General features: G+C 46.9%; 1 protein-coding gene across 2 annotated transcripts in view; it reads right to left on the reverse strand.

Moving 5' to 3' along the window:
• Positions 1-21,680, reverse strand: part of SSH2 (slingshot protein phosphatase 2) — a 90,128-nt gene that overhangs the window by 44,028 nt on the left and 24,420 nt on the right. Inside the window, exon 2 of one of the 2 annotated variants that reach the window (XM_054287127.1) lies at positions 17,773-17,816. In XM_054287127.1, coding sequence (XP_054143102.1) covers positions 17,773-17,816 — 44 coding nt within the window. Of the gene's footprint in view, positions 1-6,276; positions 6,336-17,772; positions 17,817-21,680 lie in introns of those variants that run through there. The other variant, XM_054287129.1, reaches the window with a different exon arrangement.

Genomic DNA, 21,680 nt, shown 5'->3' on the forward strand with positions numbered 1-21,680 from the left:
ATTGTGCAAACGGGATTCCCCCTTACTTTGTAACCTGACCAAGGTAAATTTACCATTTGCTAATCAAAATGACCCTACTCCAGTCCCACCTGCCATTTGGAGTCTCACAAAATACCAAAATACACCCAGAACAGAGCTGCCCGTGCCTGTCAGCTGCACAAGCCACAGGAACAGCCCTCTCCAAAGCACCCAGCTGGGATTCTGTAGGAAAAGAGGCTGCAGGGCAACCAGAGGCTCAGAGAAGCAAATTTATTCTCTTCATGTTGGCAAAGAAATCACAGGGAGTGAGGAAATCCAGCACAGGATACACAATAACACCACGGTAAAGAGAATTCCAAGCTCAACTCAAGAGGGGTCCCAGTCCACCCTGGGCACCTCCAGACTGCTCTGGACCTTGGCATGAACTTCCTCTGATCCACCTGGGTGCCCCCACTAAAGCCACACTGCAGCAGCCAGATCTGAGCTCCTCCAGGGAAAAGCTGGAAGTTTAACAGGGAAATCAGACCCCAACCTGTGGTGTTCCCAAAGGGCAGGAGCCAGCCCTGCCTGCTGGGACAGCATGGAGCTCATTAAGCCATTGTGAGAAGTGTGCGAACAAATGAAAGAGTTCGCTAATAAGCGACAAAGATCATTTGTTTGAAAGAAAGGACTAAATCATTTCTGGTTCAGCAGTCTGGGTTTAGCCTACTTGTAACAAAGGTGTTTTGAGGAAAAGCATTCTGCTTAAATGGCTTATTGCAAGTAAATCAGAGAGCCCAAAGAGCTGAACATGATGTTGATGAGGGGCAGATAAGTACTGGATAAACAGGAATATGCACTGAACAAGGAGTCTGTCACCCCAATATAATAGAAGTGCCCAAATTTATCAAGTTGCCAATCACAAAAAAATGCCAATCCTACACTGAGATCCTCCAGATTGGATTCCTATGTCACTCCCAGCCTTCAGGAACTCTGAGACTTGTCTTTTAAGTTTACCTTTACATGCTTTTCTTCTCCCCAGCCTCCCTCATCCACAGGCTGATGTCCTTGAACCAGAAAGCTGCTGTCTGTCACAAAACACTTGGTTAATCCCACACAACCCAGCATTAGGTGGCTGCAGAACAGCTCCTGCCAGTCTGCAGCTCCTTCTCAAGCTCTGGCCAAGCTGCACATGCAAAGCAAAGGGGTGGCTTTGGAATACTTCAGCAAAAACACAAGTGTTTACTATTAAGGACAAAAGTGAGTTTTGCTCCATGTGTTTGTGAAAATTTCACTCTTCAACCAGCTGCTATGAAACACCATGGCTGGAAACTCAAGTTGCAGATTTGCTCTGTACACATTTCACATGTTACACTGGAGAAAAATATTTGCTGAACTAGTTTTAAGCACATACAGGCTGATAATTTAAATGCTGTTTGTCAGACCAATACAGGGGAGACAGCAGCTCTTCAGAGCCTACTGCAGAATGGGATGCAGAATTTTAAACTTTCTCTGACCCCACAAACACTAGTCAGAAGCAACTGTCAAGAAAGTTAGCTTGAAGTTGTTTTAAAAACAATGAAGCAATATTTTAACCAGGGGCTCTGTGATAAAGGTGCAAGGACAAAGAATCCTGAAAAAAAAATCCCAGCCAGCTATTAACTGGCCCCAAAAGGTCTTTTTCTGCTGATAATCTCACTGGGGTCCTTCTGCTTTGTGGTCTTTACAAAAATCCCAAGCATTTCCAGAGACAGGAACATCTGCAGATGTTTCAAGACAGCACAATCTCAGAGTCAACTCTACCATTTAAATCCTTTTAAAACAATAATTTGGCAGCCCAGCAGCGTGGGCTTCCTAACTAAAACATATTGCTCAAAAAGAGTGCTGGCGTGGGGAGTTTGTCCTTGAAACACTGGTTTGTGGCTCAGGTTTTGATTTGATGTCTGATAACCATCTCTGTCTCTCTTCCAGCCCTTACCAGGAAGGATCGGTGAGACAAATACTCACAGCTTCCAGGGGAATAAAAGGAAAAGCCAAACAGGAAAAGTAGTTATGAACAATACAGCCCTGGCTTGGTTAATGATCAACTCTGCACAGACCATACCACTTTTATGCAAATACCACAACCTATTTGAACAGTTTTCAGTAATCAGTGGGTAGTAAGAGGCCTCTTCAGCATCGCATTTGTTTCATCACAAGCGGCAAAGAAATAAAAAAGATGAGAAATCCCCGACGACTCTGCTCTGTCAACAGGAAGCCCATGCACAGTGCAGGGTGAGCTCAGCTGTGTGGAGGGGTGGGCAGGAAGGGGAAGGGGTCAGGTTCCCCTGCCTGCACATTCCCATCACAGCCCTGATGGTGGATGAAGCTGCCTTCTGCAGCCCAACAAACCCAGAGCACACAATGCATGTTTGAATGGAGAAAACAACTGCTGCAGCCTGCCCTGATCCTGCCAGGCTCTACAAGACATGAAAGGCTCATCAACCACTCTCTGTATTTCAAGCACTTCCAACCAGAGCAACCCTCAGCTCGTAAGGCAACTTCAGTCAGAGCTGACAGTGCTAACTGGAATGACTCTGCTGATCTTCCAGGCTTTCTGCAGCAGTTTCCAAGCATCTCCTCCTTGGCTTTTAAATATCATTGACTCTCAGCACAATGGTAAAATACTCACAAAGCTACAGTGCTTTACAATGGCACAGAAGCAATTAAAGATTTCCAATAACATGCTGCTCAGAGGATTGGGTCTAATTGCTGAATGGTCAAGGGTTTTGGCAGCAATCACACTGTAAGGAGATAAAAAGGTTGTAAGGCTTCCCATACAAGAAATAAATAAATAAGCAGCTCTCCAAAGAATGGCAACAGCAGCCATACACCTATCCAAGTTCCTGACTTGGCACTGGGCACAATTCAAGATTAGGTGGTCATGAAATTTCCCACCTTAAAGGCCAAGGCCATGTGACAGAGGAAAATGAAAGGGGTGGGGGAGGACAAAGGGCTAAGCAGGTTATAGCACAGAGGTGGCAACACAATGAGCCTGAATTACCCAGCGCTGTCATTTACTGTACACTTTGTAATTACCTGCACAGCCTCAGAACTTCCTCTTGCACTGTCAAGTGTTGTTTCTTCACACTCGGCACACAAGGGCTATCACTTAGAAGAAAACTGATTACAGGAGAGAGCAACAGGCTGCTAAGGCAGGTCTGAAAGGACATTTTGTATCTACCTATCACTGAAAATAATTCAGTTTAACTTTCTGGGTTTATTTTTCCACCATAAACACACAATGCTGTGAAGAAAGTGTCTACTCCTGCTCCTTCATTTTTCCCCTCAAAGTTTAAAATACATATAAAAACTGAGTTAACATCTTATAACAGAAAATAGACTGGTATGAGGCAAGCACAAGAACCATGGAAAGCAGTGAGCCTATCTGGGTTTTTGGGTCCATCTGGCTCCTGAGTTTTGGAGGATGAAGGAGTAAACAGGGCAGGAGTGCTACAGCATGTGCTCAACTGTGCCCGGGGAGGGAAAAAAAGGCAGAGTCAAAAGTATTTAAACACAACAAAAATGCTTCAAAATGCCAAAGGGATGTGGGCACAAGGGAGGTGGTCAATCCTCAGGTTCTGAACAAGGGCTGAGCATCCCTTTGCACCTTCCTGCCCGCTGAACACAGCCTGGCAAGGCTCACACAGGAAGGATGTGGCACAGTGAAAGCAAGAGCTGGGTTTTCTCAAACCCCAAGCGAGTGCCCTGATGGCTGGGTCACCCTGCTTTGTCACTGAGATAGAGAGGAAAACTGGGTGACAGAGGAATCTGGCATTATCAGAGAAACTCGGAAAAGCCACTTGAGGGACACCAGCACTGAACTGAATCACTCAAACTTGGCCAGAGGCAAAGGAAGCGGCTGCAGGCAGGAAGAACTGATCCATGGCAATTCCTCCAGGTTTCTTGATAAAAACTCTTTGATATTTGCAGACTCTCTGAAGCTCTGCTTTTTTCTTTCTATCTTTCCTATCAGCTGCCTTAGAGTTTTAATAGACCAAAGTAAATTTTGAATCCTACACACAAATAAACTAGTAAATCAGCAGAATTCGCCCTAGGTTCAGTGAGAGCAGCAAGACTTTCTGGAACAAGTTACAACTATAAATTCTGAGCATTTTGATAAACACAAGTCTCCCGGACATTATTTGAATCCTTGTGAACCTGAAATGAATTAGACCCAGACCAGCTGACTACATTACTGACTAAAAGCGTCAACACAAGAGCAATTTCTGCTGATCTCTGAAAGTCAGAGCTGATCAGCCAAATACATCTACTAAAGAATACACTGAAACAGAGGTTTCTGATAATGTTTGGGTCACCACTGCCCTTCCCACTCCACAGAGAACTAATTTTTAGCATAGCAAAAAACAAAATCTGGATTTTTAGGTCTTGCTCATGATGAAATAAGGACATCCAATATTAATCAGCCTTTGTGAAATTCTAATTAGGAGCACAAACTTTAAAAGCTGGCCTTTACTAGGCCAACCCGAGAGCCACAGCACCATCCTGATTGAGAACACTAGCAAAATATTAATCCAGCGCTCAGCCCTCTGAGAACACTTCTGCGTGGGCCAAAAGCTCTGTCATTCTCAGGCTTATTAATCTTCCCTCGCAGGAGGCAAAGGACAGCGTAAGCTCCACTCTGATAACTCCGTTATCTCTCTGCCCAGAAAGGAAAGGGTGGTCCTTCCACCCAAGTGGCCATTTAAACCACCACGAGGCACTTTGCTGCTGCAGGGATCCGTGTGACATGTGACGGAGGGAGCAGAGACGAGCAGCATTTCCCCTTCCTTTTGATCCCTTTCTGTACAGTCTCCAGCCATGGGTGAAGTGTTTGAGCAGGGGATAAAACAAACACCTTAAAAGCACTTAAATTGTTACCTGGCTACCTACTCTAGCTCGGTAAATCATCCGGAGCTCCAAGGAAATGTTTCAGCCCACAGTATGTTGGGGTTTTCGCCACAACTCCAGAGTTACTGCAACTTCCCAAAGCCCAGGGCACATCCAGTTTGCATCACTGCTTTGGAAGAACAGTTTAGGTACATCTCTGTTAAACCTACATTATCAGCAACCGCAGGAAAAGCCCTGATTGTTTACAGGCAACACTGCGAACAGAAAAAATTACTAATTACAAACATTTTGGGTTGAGTATGAGAGGCTCACAGAGACTTAGCTGAACTGATTACCAACTGCAGCATGATTGCTAGCACTCACAAAAGAAGGCACAGAGTCCGGGGACTCATTTCCATATGAAGCATAAGCACAGATATCTACTAAAGACTTCCAGCTGCAGCTCTAGCAGGAGCTTCTTGCTACAAGAACACAGTTCCAGGTGGGCCCCAGCACTTTATCTGTAAGCCTTTCATGATGCTTTCAAGAGATAAAACAATCTGTGGGTTTCTTTAAAGAAGTATCAAGCACGGCTAGACCACGGCGACTATCTCTCTGAAGAACGCCTTATCTACCACCCCATAGCTGCCACTTCCCTCCTTAATCCTTCCAGTCAAACCCCACGACTCAGGCAGCGGCTGTTAATTGTTTATAAATTAAATGATTATTCGTATCTGCATATCAAAGGCGAGGTCGGTGAAGCTGGAGAGACTGATTTTCCATGCGGCTTAGTTTGGGACACGGACACACTGTGCACTTGAGATCTGCCCGAGACTGACAGTACCAACAACTGGCAGCAGCAGCACGGCACGTCTGTGCCTTGTGACCCGCAGGTGCTGAGGGTACGGTCCCAGACCTGCTCCCGTGCCTGCGACCTGGGGCACCCCAGCCCCGCAGCCCCCCCTCCCCTGCCGCTCTGCGATAACCCCAGATCAGATAAGGGGCTGATCTCTGCTCTGAGCCCAAAACACGGCCAGAGTGTGCGGGCCGGGGGTCTGCAGCCCGCTGTCAGCGCCCAGCCTGCCGGGGGTCCCGCACGGCCCCGAGCTGTCCGGGCAGCTCAGTGTAACACCGAGAGAAGCGCTCGGATGGACTCGGAGTGCTCGTAGTGAAAAAAAGAATAATCAGGGAAGCGAGCGGCGAGGGAGCAGCAGCTGCCGGGCGCTGCCGGCTCTTATCAGCACTTGCACACTGCGGTGCCGGCCAGGGGAAAGTTTGCCCGGAGGCAGCCGGCGGCGGAGCGAACTACGGGGAACGGGACGGGCGAGGAGAGAGGGGGGGACAGCGGAGTGAGCGCAGCGCACGCCCGGGCAGGGGGAACCGCCGGGAGCCGGGGCAGGCGGAGCGGCACCGGGAAGGGGAGTCTGGGCGGTGTGCACCGGTACTCACAGCTGGGCGATGGCGCCCTGGGAGATGACGGCGTTGTCGGAGAAGTAGGGGATCATCGCTCCCCGCCGCGGCGGCCGCCCTGCCCCGCGGCATCGGCACCGCCGCTCTGCCCCGCGCCCGCCGCGCCGCCCCCGCCGCGCAGGCGCGCCCCGAGGGCGGGGCCAGCCCAGGCCACACCCCCTGCCCCGCCCACACACGCACGTGGCGGCGCGGGGACAGGGAGGGGACAGGCGGGACCGGGACACGCGGGACAGGGATGGAGCAGGAACACATGGAGCAGGGACAGGTGGGACCGGGACCGCGGGACAGGGATGGAGCAGGGACACATACAGCAGGGACACGCAGGACCGGGATGGATCAGGGACAGGCGGGACCGGGACAGGCGGGACAGGAATGGATCAGGGACAGGCGGGACAGGACACACGGAGCAGGGACAGGCGGACAGTCCGCCCCGCTCACGGACCGGGGTTCGGCTATCGGTTCCCCCGGCGGGCGGCAGCGAGGAACAGGGCACAGCACCGCGCTGGTGCGCCCAGCTTTTCCTTTCCCTTCCCTTTTCTCTTCCCCTTTCCCCCCCGCTCCTTTCTTCTCCCTCAGATCTAGCCAGCGAGGCTGCACGCCCTGCAAGCGGGTTTGATGCAGCACATCAAACGCTGTTTTTTGCAAAACGCAGGCAGCGACAACTCGGGTGCTTAGGAAACGACCTCAATTTCTCTCCTGCAGGAGACGGGGGGAAGAGTTCTTGGCAGTAACTTTCATATGCAGAGACGCGACAACTTGCTTTCTGCCAAAGGAGAAGAGAAGCAGCTGCCTTTCAGTGCTGTTTAATCTTTAGCTCCACCGCTGCTCGAGAAAAGGAAGAAATGAAGTTATTTAAAACAAAAAGTCTTGTCGTTTGGCTGCTGGGAATTACAGTGCGAGGGGAACTTAGTACGGTTTTCCACTGGGGAGAGCCGGGGGCAGCTCGATCCCACCGTGCCCTGCCCATCCCGGAGCGGCATTCTCCAGCCCTCACACCCAGCCAGCAGCCAAGGAGCCTTGGATTGGAAACGAGCTCAGTTTTGTGTTTCCATAGGAATGCATGACATCCCGGCACAGAGGAACACGATATACCAGTCTTAAGTCATCTGCTATGGGTGGCACATGCCCAGCAAGGAGGCACAAGTGAGCTGGCAGGGGAAGATGTGAGTTTAAACACAACGACTTGTTAATGACATCTACTCAAGAGCAAAAAATACCAAGGCATCAACTGCAGAGCTGCCCCTGTGATCTGGCAGCAAAGCTGGAAGCCAAAAGCTTCACCAGCTTTATTTCCAATTATTAACTAAAAGTTTCAGAGAACCAGAGAGAGGTTGAAAAAAACCAAGTCAGTGTGATGGCAGCTGCTTCAGGTCTTGAAAGGAGACTTGCCATGAACAAGAAGAGACTTCTCTGAAAGGTCTTGACCATCTCCACTTCAGGGATGGGCAGAGAAAAGGGCAAAGCAGTAGAATTTGTGATTCTGCAAGTTTTGCTGGGGTATTGTTTGGTTGCAATAATTTAAGCAACGTCATCCTATATAGCCAGGAGCGCAGCTCTGGTAATGGTGCCTCACAGCTGTAAAGAAAATGCAGTGCCAGCTTGCTGCAATGCCAAAAAAAGTCATTTTGTTAGGCAGAAATGAAGTCAGTTGCAAGAAGCAATGGAAAAATCAGGACTAAGAACTGGAGGGTAACTCAATCCTTCCAGAGGTCAAGAGACTGGCAAGAACCTCATATTCAGTAGTAACACATACCACACATTCACAGACTGAAAAACAAGCCCAGAACTTCTGTTCTATTCTAATTAATAACTTAAGGGCTTTATTCAAGCATTGTAGAAGACTAAATGTACTTAGATACTGTCCAGACACGTCAGATTTCTTACACTTAACTACCATTACAAGGCAAGCCCTTAAAACCTGTTGAAAACAAGTGCAGTGATTAACTACAAGAAGCTACTCATAGCATATGGATAATAGATTTGTAAATGAATTAGTCCTGGATTAATACAATCATGCACTGCATCTCCATATGCCAGGGAACCAAGTGATGACAGAAATCACCCATTTGTTTTCTTTTCCTTTAGAGAAGAGAAATAGGAAATCCTCAAATAAATTCGTATCTTGAAATCTGCACTAATAAAAGCTATTTGAACTTGGGTTTGTTGCCATAAAGATTGAAACCCCAGCCTGAAAGTGGCACTGTTTTCAGGTGCATGTTAGTGAGATTAGCATTTCAGTTCCCACTGTCCATTTGTGGAGACTCAGAGAATCATTAAGGCTGGCAAAGACCTCCAAGATCAAAACAAATCTTTGACCCATCTCCACGTTGTCAACTAGACAACAGCAATAAATGCTGTGCTATTTTCATATTTTGCTTTTAACATCAGGCTTAAGGAACAACTCTATTTCTTTGTCAAAGTTGCTCCTATGTTTAGACACGAGTAAAAGTTTAGACCCAGTAAACTGATCTCTCAGCATGCAGGATCAAGGAGCAGGCAGAAAGAAAGGGATGCACGAGACGGAGTTTAGGCAGCGAGTCACAAGACAGACAAGAAACAGCCAAGAAACTGCTCCTGGCTGGAAGCAGGTGCACTCTGCTGGGACAAATACACAAAGAATTTAAAGTGCACAAAATTGCAGTGATGACAGGTAGCAGCTAAATCACGGCCGTGCTGCAGCAGAGCATGTGAGCAGAGCCATTAATCACTGCATGACAAGATGTAAATACGCCTGTCTGGGGTCTCAAGCGCTGCCCAGCCCAGTGCACAAATGACACTTTGCTGCAGGGCAAAGGGCACTGCTTGCCTGAGCTCTGCTCAGCATTTCCCACTCCCCAGGAGGCCCCAGGACCAGCGGGGCAGGCAGCAAACCCCGCAAGGCACCGTGACACCACAGGCCTGAGGGGCAGCAGGATCCCATTCAACCTTCGAACACCACACCAACTAATAAACTGGAGTTATATCCTGCACGTGAGACACACTGTAAAAACACCCATCCCAAACCTTTGCTACAATAAGGCAGCAGCTAGAACCAGTTATGGAAGCACAATGGAAAAAAAACAAAGAGTGTGAAGGATGTCTGAGCAAGCACTTCAGGAGGGGGGAGCAGAGGGAATGCTACCAGAGCTGCCTCTGGAAAGAAGTTTCAGGGGCTGGAAGGAGAAGATGCATGCACAAATCTCTCATATTGACTTGTAGTGTTCAGTCTGGCAGACGAGGCTGACAACATATTGTTTATTCATACAGTCATCATTGTTCCTGGTGTCTGCATTGCAAAACTCCACAATCACAGCAGCCTGCACAGAACCTTCAGCTGTTTCACTTTCCTGGTGCATTTCAGCAGTTCTGATCTCACACAGAGTAATCCTGTGTCCTACACAGGACTGGCACTTGTTAATGGGTTTCTCCTAGTCCAGACCAATCCCTGGTGCATGGGTCAGGCTTGGCACTGGCATGCCCAGATTTGACACATGCTCAGAGCTGGACACCCAGTCGTGTCAGTGCACATAGTCCACATGCAAACAGGGCATTCATCAAGCTTCTGTTTCCATCCAAGATCAACAGCTTCAGGCTGAATTGCTGCTTCTTGTCAGACCACACAAAGGTGTGGGTGTCATCGTGTTCCACCCACTCCTATCCCACAGGGGCTTGCTGAGTGTCTGCTCACGTGTTAACATGATTAAATCTGCAGCATGATTGTCTTATTAAGCATCTTCAATTTTTAGTCTACACTAAGGGGGACCTGATGACCTCTTTTCATTTTATACTACACCTACAGTGAGACTTTCTCTGGTCTCCTCAGTTCTTCTCTTTGAAGAACCCTAATGAACACAATATACTGTCATAGTCTAACTGCAGTGAGTGTCAAGGGTTGGGCATTATTAAGCCTGTTTGGATTGAAGTCCAGGTACTCTGCAAAATCAAGGAATGTTCTGTTCCTACAAACATGGAAAGTACTAAGGCCGTAACACTGGTCATGTTCAAGGTAAAGGGGATAGTTGGAGGCTGTCACACATAGGAATTTTGCCCTCAGTATCACAGAAAAGACAATGCAGAACCCAGCCCCATGTTTTCAGGGGATTATGAAAAAAACCTCGTGAAGCTGCTGTGACAAACAAACCTCCCCCTCACCCCCAGCACATCCTCTCCCTGCCGAGCCTTGTGCCACCGCCGTGTCTGCTCAGCCACCTTTACTGCACATGTGGAAAGTTTATTCTGTGCTGCTCAACGGCTGTTTCCGGTGATATTTACGAAAAGCCACCGAGTTTTGAAAACAGCACGTCCCTGTCCCTGCCCACAGCCGAGCAGGGGAGTCTTGCACAGGCACGGCTGGGAGCAGAGGCAGCAAGTTCATTTCCGTGTGCAGAGGTGGGGCCAAGTCCTTTTTTGTTCTCACGGGCAGCTACACTCAGTCTTTGTCCACAAAGGCAGCTGTGCCTGCATCAGCTCTGCTGCGAAAAGGGTCCTGAGGGGTAGCCTTGAAAAATCTGCTGCCACACTGAGCTCTTTGAGGGTCAAAGGACCTGATGACCCTGCATTTTTGGTGGGAAGTCATCCTTTTACTGTGAGGATATGTGGCTTTAAGCACTGAACAGAGTTGACAGATGAGTATGAGTGGATTAAGGGTCCAAATAGATGATTTATTTGGGAAGAGCCCTAAATCAGGGCAGCAAACCTGTAAATAGGTAGAGACTGACTGGCTGAGAGCAGCACTCATGTCCTGTTGCTGTCTCTGCACCTCGGAGGAGAAGCTGATCTGTCAGAGGCCTTCTGGATGCTTCTGGCATGGGAGACAAAATCTTCTGCATTCTGCACCCCAATTTATCAGGCAAACATGAACAATTTCAGTAGCAGCCACCATAAACAAGCCAATGCACGCAGGGCAGAAGGAGATAGAGTACAGCAGAGACACAAAGCTTTCCCAGTGATAACAGACATACCACCCACCAAGGCAGGGCTCACACACACCAGCTGGATTGCACACACACAGGGGAACTTAACCAAGTCATTATAAAGGAGCCCATATCTAGTTAAAACAAAACCAAACCAAACAAAAACCAAAAAAGAAAAAAGAAAAAAAAAAAAGGCAGGGGGAGGCAGGAACAGGGAAAGCACGCAAAACTGTACTTTAATCCTGAAGAACCAGTCAGAACAGGAAGCCACATTCTAAATTTGGTTATTTAAGCTGTCAAAGAGTATTTCTGTTTCCAGTTCTTGAGCAAAGAAATCAGCCAAGTACAGGGGTAGGGAGATAAGCATCACTGAAAGAACAAACCCCTGCTTTTAAAGCCCTTTGGTCAGCTGCCCATCATGATCGATGATTAGGCTGCCTAGTTGAGAATTCAACACCTATTTTGCAATATTATCAGTTCATTAAACCCTTCCCTCACCAGCCCCACATCCAATCACTGTACAGTTTACTTATCATTAAATCTTCCAGAGTCTAACACAGAGAGGTCAATGCTCAATTACACCTTTTTTACAGAGCCTGAAGCTTAGATGACTGAAGGGACCCGAGCAGGAGAAGGGACACAAGCAGCAATGTCTGCTCCCAACAAGCAACATCAGTGTAGGTAATGTATTATTTCAGTGACCTGTGGAGAAGAAAGATCTAAATCCTCCCAACTGTCAAACCATCCACTCACCCAGTTTTATAAAGGAATGATTTTGATGCAAAGACACCAAAGAGCTGGACAGCATTGAGTCCAAAAACCCTGGCTCAGTTTATCAAAATACATTTAAGTGTCTGAAATCCACGAAATGCTGAAAACTCTGAAGATTCATGTTTAACTTTGAAGTCTTGTGAAGGTGTCTCACCAGAAAAGGGAATTTCAGAGTTTTTATCCTAAAGGAATAGAAATCCTTTAGCTTAGAGCACCTGGTTCATGCTCAGGAGGAGACAGAAGCACGTATGGAATCCTTAAGGCACCTCCTGCTCAGCCCCTCCTCGGTGACTCTCTGGAGGAGCACAAGTGTGTGGCAGCAGCTCTTCTGGGCTCTGGACCCTTTTGGTAGCTGAAGGATCTGACCCACCTTCATTCCTTTCACTTCCCAGCTTGTCCTTGCCCTCTTCCTCATTCTCCTCTGTTCACACGCTTAGAATGACAAATTCAAAACCACTTTTCATATGCATTCAGATTTTGAGCTAGCTCCCTGTGCTTACCTGGTAATTTGGCAGTGCTACGATATTACTCTGCTTGATCCTTCAGCCTGAAGATCACACCTGAAATCATCTCACACATTATTGTGATCCACAGGTATGTCATCAGACTGGACTGAACACGCTGCAACCACAAACACAGTCCTTGCAGTGAACCAGCCCTGCAGATACCTGTTACTAATCTAATAAACCCAAATTTTACTGCCAGTTCAACACCTTTGCTCACAGTTTGGTGATAAAAGAACTGCTACTCAAAAATGATGGCCACTGAAATGAATCTGGCCCACAGAACTTTTTCTGGTGGTCAGCAGAGCTGGCAAGTGACCAGAACTGTTCTTTATCTCAGCATTACACTCTCCCCAAGCAGCTGTAGTAAATGCCAGAGAGAGGCTGAGCTGTCACTGAAAGGAAAGACAGAAAGATGAATTCAGGAAACACATTCTAAAGATAAGGTTCATACTACAAGAGCTTAGTGTAATCTCCAGCACGGATAAACACACGTTTTCCTGTACAGCACACACAGAGCCCCATCCTACTTAAGATGGAATTAACAAACTGTCTTGCACACCCAATAAAGATCCAGCTACTGTTCAAGTACCAACAGAGTAATTGTTTGGCAGCTGCAGCAGCAAGCAAAGGCAGCACAAGGAAGGCTGAGTTGCCAGAACTCAGCACAGAGCTTTTGGAAGTGTCTCATGTAACACCAGAGAGGGTTTAAGGATAACCAGGAGGGGCAGGAGCCTGACCCAGGAGCACCAAATGGTGATGACACACATCTCCAAAAGTCACAGGATGCTGCAGATCCCCTCAGCTCAGTGTGGAGTGTGAAGGAGCCTTTGGAAGTGCAGCCAATTCAGTATCACACCATCACCCCCCATTTCTCACAGGGACTAACACATATTGTACAAAGGGTCTCAGTTTAAAAATCAAACACCTTGGCTTGCAGTTTATTGAGCTGCTGCCCTGCAGAAGAAAGCACATTCACCTATTCCACTCAAGCAATTTTTATACTGCTATAAACCATCAGCTCCTGCATCAGACTGTGGTCTCCTGCTCCTAAAACAAAGGTATTTACTCACAGCTTGAGACCTTGAGGCAACTTGGCACATCCAGCTGTTATCATGGCAATAATCTGATTTGCTTTCCTTCCCAGTTCACTCCTGGAAGGAACTACTTTGACTAAAAAAAAAAACAAACCAGAAGGTAACCATCCTTGTGCTGCAGAAGGTGTGGGGTTTTTTTTCTTTTTAAATTATAATTTAACACCACACTCTTGCCTCCACTTGAAGAGGGGAGGACAAGCACTTTCTGAGAACATTTTCAGGTAACAAGTTTCAGATTTCAAGCAGGATGTAAGTACTTTCTGTGGCACCTGAAGGGAACGACAGGCTCCTCAGCTTTACCTGAGCAAATGGACTTTAGTCTGACCCACTGCCAGCCCATAAAAGTTCAAAGAATCCCTGTGAAGTCCCTGGCAGTCACTAGGCAATACAGCTCACCCAATTTTATACGCTCAGTTACTGAGCAGCCTCAAACGCTGCACTTCAGCAACCAGAGAGGTTTCAAGGCACACAGAAGTGGTAAAATAATGATGGTGTGGAAATAGAGGCACCATTTAAAACATAAAACCCAAAAAAGCAAGAGGCAGATCCTGACAGCAAATCCAATGCAGCTGCAGCACCGCTGCTGCCCCGGGCCCAGAGATGTCATTTGTCAGCAAAACAAAGATGCTGAATCCTTGCAACCTTGGCACAGAGCACACAAAACCTGAATGTCAGTACCTCAGTGGGTGTAAACACAACTCACAGCTCAATACATGTGGGTTTTAGGTAAATTTCAACAACCTGGGATGCTGCAGAGAGTTCCTTAACACAGATGCTCCATTAAAGGTGCATTCAGTGTGGCAGCAGCAGGGATGTGCAGGCCAGTTTAGCTCCACAGCCTCCAGACAGCCTAATAAAAATGTCAGAACATAGCTATGAAGGTAATAAATGTAATAAATAGATTGTTCAGGACATCTGCTTATGCAGCACTGTCTTGGTTCCACTAGCCAAGAGTGACAGGGACTGGCTGGATCAGGGACTCCAGAGCAAGAGCCTGGATCTGTGTCAGGGCTTTGGGGATCTCACCATACTCTGCATGAATGGTCACTGCTACAGCTGGACACAGAGCAGGGCCTGGGTGTGAGAAAAAACATTGCAGAAGCCAAGCTGGTTTCACCTATTTGCTCAGCTTCAGGTACTGGCAGCATTAACTCGCTGGGGTTTTTAATAATGGACAGAAATATTTGTAGGAGTCTGATCTATGGTCACTATACCCAAGTACTTTCCTCAGTAGGAAAAAAAAAATCATTCCTCTTTGCATCAACACAAAAGAGTTTGACAGGAAATGCCATTTCAAGCACCTTCCAAGGATTACTGCAGAGCACACAGGAACTCTCTTTCTGCACTCTGACAGCTCTTCCCATCTTTTGGACAAAAGTTTAAGCAGATTCTGCTAATTCCCAAAGCAGAAAGCTCCTCAGTCCACGAGTGCAGACTTGTCAGGTCATTTGAATGCTCTGTAGAGCAGGTTTATATTTAAACAGCATTTTCACACAGTTCTCCCTTCTCTGTGAGACCCAGTCCAGGCAATCACAGGCCTGTGTGGCGTTAGATTAAAAAAGCACAGGTCAGCAAACACACAGATCATTTTGTTTAACTATGGTGATCACCTACAAGTTTAAGCTTCTGTTTGTAATTTATTTCTCTGCCTCTTTGGAGGACATTTTAGTCTGCTGCTCTTCACATCCCTGCTCAACAAACTCTGTCCCTGCTGCTCTCCTGCTGCCAGGCTTTCCTGCATGCTCCCCTCACCTCAGTGTATATCCCATACCTCATCAGGGAGGAAAGATAAACAGCACAAACCCAACACAAGCAGCTATCTAGATTTTGCTAACCACAGGATTAGCAGTGCTGTTGAGCTGGATCTGAGTGTAACATTTCTTCTGAGACAGCAATCCCCAGGCTCTGCAGAGACCTGGGGACACAGGAAGGGAAATGAAGGCTCTGCCCAATGATTGTCAAGACTGAGCACTGCAAAAATCTTCTGACACCAAACAAGTCCGTATCCTTATGCTTAGGTCTCCACCAACTCCCTTGCAAGCATTAACACCTTTGTGCACTAAGATCCTATTTAATAACCTTTGAAAAGTTATTTTATTTATGCACACACACATTTAGTCCCACCACAGCAGTACTCCTGGCTCCAGTGTCCAGCTGCCAGGAGGAGTTTGGACATGCCTGATGCCTGACAGGCTGAGGTAGCACAGGAACACATTTTCCATGACCGCAGGAGACAAAAGGTCTCCTCACCAGAAGAATTTTACAAACAGCAAAAAAAAGTCCCAGCCCAAGCACTGAGCACTGCCTGGAGCTGCAGCCAGGTCACCTGAATGAAGCCTCAGGAGCACTGGGCCCTGCCCAGGCAGGCAGTGAGGAATGCCAGGCCACTGCAGAGCACTACCTGAGTGACAGTGCAGCTGGAACACACTTTTCCTTTTAAGCCAAACTCAGTCTGTAGCCTTTTTACTGCCTGGATTTTTAATAGCTGCTACTTGCTGTGTTCTTGTGAAAACTGGGGATTAGATATACTCAGGAACTGTTTATGGACATCTGCTGCTCCTCCACAGCAGGACTCCAGGTTCACTACTTACCCCATTTGACTCTATTATTTTTATCCTACTGTAATCAAACACATTTGACACCCACCCCCTTGTTTTTCCCCAGAAGGAGTTTGGTTTTAGTTAGCTCTGTGACCCCAGTAACAGGAGTCACAGAGCTCAGATCACCACATCAACAGCAGGCTGTCATTTCCTACCCCAGGAAGTTATTTCAAATATATTAAAAAAAATGCTCATTTCAGACCTAACCTACAATGGTTGCTAAGTGCCCACAACAATGAAATACCTCCCATCCCTTCCAATACATTATGTATACTGAGATCAAGTCATGAGTTGATCTTGTGACTGCTGGAAGGCCAAGAGTAAAATGAAAAATTGGAGTTTAGCTGAGTTCAATTTGAGCCTTCGGGAATTGCTCTTTCCAGCTTTCCTCTCACTCATGAAAGCTGTAAAATGAAGAAATTCAGCAATTCTTAACTCATCATTTAGGGCTAGAAGACTGAAGTAAAGAGGGCAGTCACCTTCCCTGAGCCACAGAATCACAGAACTCCAGTGAAATCATGGGAATGTGCAACCAGGACAGCTTTTTCTCTTGCAGATTTATCCAAGTTGGTCCCAAAACACAAAGCCCAGATCTTGTTCAAGTATTTTAAATGCTAGATATTATGGCTTCTGCTGCTACCTACTCACACAAACACCATTAAACAAAGAACTGCAACAGCCAGAGAGCTCATAAAGGGAGAACCATTTCACCTTCACTTCCCCTTTACTCCCTCTGGAGGGAATCTGAAGCCTTTCACAAAATCTGGCTGCAACATTTTAGGCCAAGAAAGTGTTCCTGCCATTGGAGAAGTCAACTGATATATAAAATTTTTGCTTTTATTAGGTTCAGCTGAAATAATTTCTTTGATGGCTTAGAGGAAAGGAGATAAAGCTTACCACACCCCAAGAAGTCTTACCCTGCAGACTATACCTACATTGTAAAAATCACCATTACCTGTCACCATTCAATCAGCTGAGTTTCAATGTTTCTTTTTAACAAATAATATTTACCAAGAAAAGTTCTTCCTGAAGCAACTGAAATCAGCTTTTACAAGAGTGAATATCTCTCCGCAAAACAATCCAAATTAAACCAAAAAAAACCCCTGCAAATTCTCAGTGTCTCCTAATTTTTGAGAACAATTTTGACTACCTGTATCAGCAGTAAATATCCACAAATCCTGAAGGTGCTATTTAAGCAGGAGGTGCCTGTATGGATCAGGATCACCCTAGATGGCAACAGGGACTTTTTAACCAGAGAACAAGAGTTTATTAGCCTGGTTATGCCTCTCAGAATACTCTGCTGGTGGACTAAATCCTGAGAAGCCACACAGGACACTGGAGGGAGATACAGAAACAGCACTTTGGAGAATATATTCACTGACACCTTTGCCAACTGTTCCCCATGTTTATTTTTTAGTGTGCAGCCTGACTTTTCCCATTTCCTCTGCAGCAAACCCTTTATCAGAACCCATTTTTCAGTAAGGCTCATTAAGGATGGTTGTGCAACATCAACAACAGGCAGAAGGTGATGTGTGTTTGCAGGACATGCCAGAGGAACAGCAAAAGCCCTGTGGAGCATTGCACACAGCCAGGACCCCTGTGACAATCTTACCTTCTGGGCTGGGACCGGCATTCTTCTTCCCCGCTGTCTGCCTCCTGCATACACAAGGAAAGGAGAAAAAAACATTAATATCTTTTAATACATGCAGAAAGCAAAGGCTTGCATTTCACTGGTTTGATTGTGTAAGGCAAGGGGAACCCTGCCTGCTCCTGCATGCAGCTGTCACTAGAGAGGAACTCACTTTCTGCTCAGCTGTCACTTCATGTTCTCTCAAAAGCCTTTTAAAAACTCAGTGTTACAGGAGTTTTTGCCCCTGCAGGATTTTGCATGCTTTTGCATGGACTTCCAGTGACCCCTGCCAAATATGACAGGCCAAGAGCCAAACACATAGTTCACTTCTGGGCAAAAATCTCCGAGTTTTTATTACCTTTATGGAGATCATATTAATTCATAGTCGAGTCAGCAGTCAAGTGTAAAAATCTAAAAAACCAGCACGTAATAAACCTGATAAATCAGACTGAGTGAGCACAGATATGACCAGAAAAGAGAAATATGACATATTATGCTGCTTTAGATGAGATATTAATATGCACAATCTCTAATGTGCTGTGGAATTTTACTAGGCCTACCTACTACAGCCCAAAGCAATACCTCAGCAGAGAGATCTCAGCAATTAATTCTGCTTCACAGTACATTTATATACACCCTGCCAGGCACTGGAAATAGGGTAGAGGATCTGTTGTATCAGTGAGAACTTACTATGTGCAGGTCCACAGGGAAAAAACATTTAAAACATACCAAGGGTTTTGTCAGGGCAGGGGCAACCCATGAAAACCAGAGTTCAGACAGAGAAAGGAAAAAGATAATTTTGGTTTTGGTTGATTTGGGCTTCCCTCCTGCAGGTCTCCTTTGGCAATCCTGCCAGAACATAAGTTCCAATTGAGTTCCCTGTGGATTTACAAGAAGTTGACTTGGGGGAGCAAGAGAAAGAGGTCAAAAGGGAGGGGAAGATGTTTCATTACATGCAGAATTGCTAAAGACATGATGGGGTTTTTGAATAAAAAGTGTGTATTTAGCTAGAGAACAAGTTCCTCAAACTCCACAGTAAGGCAAAACAACTGAAAGAGCCCTTGAAATCTCGTTTGTACTGCTCAGGAACTCAAGCTATGCAAACATTTTTAGTATTATAATGAACAGCCTTTTCTACCTGCCAAGAAAAATCCTTGTCACAGCAATTGGCAAGCCTGGTGTGCCATAGCCATAAGTCCCACAAATGACAGAAGAAGATCCTGAAATATGTAATCATTATCTTAGCTCCCCTCAAAATTCAACCCTAAGGAGCTCAGTGTGGAGGAGGCCAGACATGGCCCAATTAATCACCATCTGTCTCTGCTGAAACTCTTACATCTCTTTGATACCAGACATAAATGTAGCAGGTTTGTGTGAGGAGCATATTCAGAATATAACTGACTACAAAAACAGAACTGTAGACAAGTGTGATTTGAGCAAGAGACCCATTGCCAGTACCTGGGATGCTGTCTGGAACCAAACTAACCTTCAGCAGCCTCCTCCTCATCAACAACTCTGACCAGCCCGCAGCCTACTTCTTCCCTGGTCCGAGGATGAGGGAAGAGACGAGGATATGACTCCATGTTTCAGAAGGCTTGATTTAGTATTTTATGATATATATTATATTAAAACTATGCTAAAAGAATAGAAGAAATTATTTCATCAGAAAGCTAGCTAAGAATAGAAAAAGAAAGAATGAATAACAAAGGCTTGTGTCTCGGACAGAGTCTGAGCCAGCTGACTGTGATTGGCCATTAATTAGAAACAACCACATGAGACCAATCACAGATGTACCTGTTGCATTCCACAGCAGCAGATAATCATTGTTTACATTTTGTTCCTGAGGCCCCTCAGCTTCTCAGGAGGAAAAATCCTAAGGAAAGGATTTTTCATAAAAGATGTCTGTGACATCCATGGACACAGGGCTCAAAGAAGATACAGCCAACGCTCCTGTATTTCACATATTCCACTCCAGGTGGCTGCTGCAGTGCTGTGGTCACAATGAAATCTGGCAGGCACAGAACATCCCCGGGTGCCCGCGGGAGCGCAGGCGGCTGCAGTGGCGGCTGCTCCCGCTAGAGGGGAGGGCAGGACAGCGCTGGGCCCGCTCAGGTGCCGCTCCGGGGAGGAGGAGCAGCTCCGAGGGGACACGGCTACAGCACTGACACCGCTCCAGCACTGACACAGCCCCAGCAGTGACACAGCCCCAGCACTGACACGGCTCTGAGGGGACACGGCTGCAGCACTGACAAGGCCCCAGCACTGACACGGCCCCACCACTGACACGGCTGCAGCACTGACACCGCTCCGAGGGGACACCGCTCCAGCACTGACACCGCTCCAGCACTGACACGGCTCCGAGGGGACACCGCCCCAGCACTGACACCGCTCCAGCACTGACACGGCTCCGAGGGGACACCGCTCCAGCACTGACACGGCCCCATCACTGACACGGCTCCAGCACTGACAAGGCCCCAGCAGTGACACGGCCCCAGCAGTGACACGGCTCTGAGGGGACACGGCCCCAGCACTGACACGGCCCCACCACTGACACGGCTCCAGCACTGACAAGGCCCCAGCAGTGACACGGCCCCAGCAGTGACACGGCCCCACCACTGACACAGCCCCCAGACCAGCACCTCCACCCTTTCTCACCATTTCCAGCCTGTTTCCAAAGGTGAAGGAGTACCGCTGCCAGTACAACAATTCATCAGCCAAGACACGGCTCAAACATTCCTTCCTGGGGACATCTCTGAGAAGGAACATGCTCGGACAGCATCCTTGGAAAGTGACTGCAGCCATGTGGAGGTGTGACACCACTCCAGCTTTCACAGCTGCCTTTGCACAGGTGGTGACAGGAACTTTGGGTGCTGCCCTAGCTCTGGGTTCCCTGCAGAACCCGTGATGTGACCACAGCGACAGACCCAAGAAATGGCAGCTGCCACAAATGCTCCTTGGAGATTCCTGATGCTGCATTGCTCCAGCCTCAAACCAGCCTCCTCCACCAGAGGCTGCACAGAGGAGGAAGCTGAGCAGCACTGATGAGCTCCAGAGGGAGTCATGCCCTGCTTTCCTTGACCAGAAACAGAGGCCTCAGGGGAAATGGAAGGAATGAGTCGCATAGCTCTAAACTAGGCCACGATATTAAATGCAGTTTAAAGTGAAAGATGAAAAATTCCATCTCTGCTCCTTTCAGGCCATGTAGGACAGAATATGCAAAACATTAATCCTGTTTGTGCTTTGATCCACTGCCAACTATCTGTCATCAAAAGGGCAAGGGAGAGGAGAGAAATTTTGGAGAGCTGCTCTGTTCTATACAACGGGAGTCACTCCATGTCACGCAAACAATTCTGCTCTTATAAATCTCCTTTTTGCAGACTGATGTAATGATAAACAAGATTCAATCTCCATTCTTACGTACAGGGACTGGAGCTGTCTGCTTGGATTTAACATCAGGAACATCACAGCAAGTTCCTGTACTGTAAGATACGATTATTAGCCTAAGTCATGCGCCTAATAATCACTACATTTCTATTAACCAAGGAACATTTCACACAGACTACACCCTAAAAAAACATCTTTCAAAGCTTAAAAGGATTCCCATTTAATAACTGCTGGCTATGTATGATTTTATGCCAACATACCTGACTGTATAGACAATGCCTGGGAAGTGTTTTTATCAGGAGTGAGTGGTCACAGCCAGCAAATATCAAAAGAGCACCAACAATTTAGAGAGTTTTCACCCCTTAAGTCAACATCTTACATGTAGCTGTGAGGTGAACACTTCAGACACTACAGAAAATTAGTTAATATTGATCCCCCCAAACCCACAGCAACATTCAGATGTATCCACGCCATCAGAGGAGCTTTTCACTTAACATGGTCAAACG

The sequence above is a fragment of the Melozone crissalis genome, unplaced genomic scaffold, assembly GCF_028551555.1.
Source record: "Melozone crissalis strain CALT ecotype California unplaced genomic scaffold, PUWL_Pcris_2 ptg000057l_1, whole genome shotgun sequence".
NCBI lineage: Eukaryota > Metazoa > Chordata > Aves > Passeriformes > Passerellidae > Melozone > Melozone crissalis.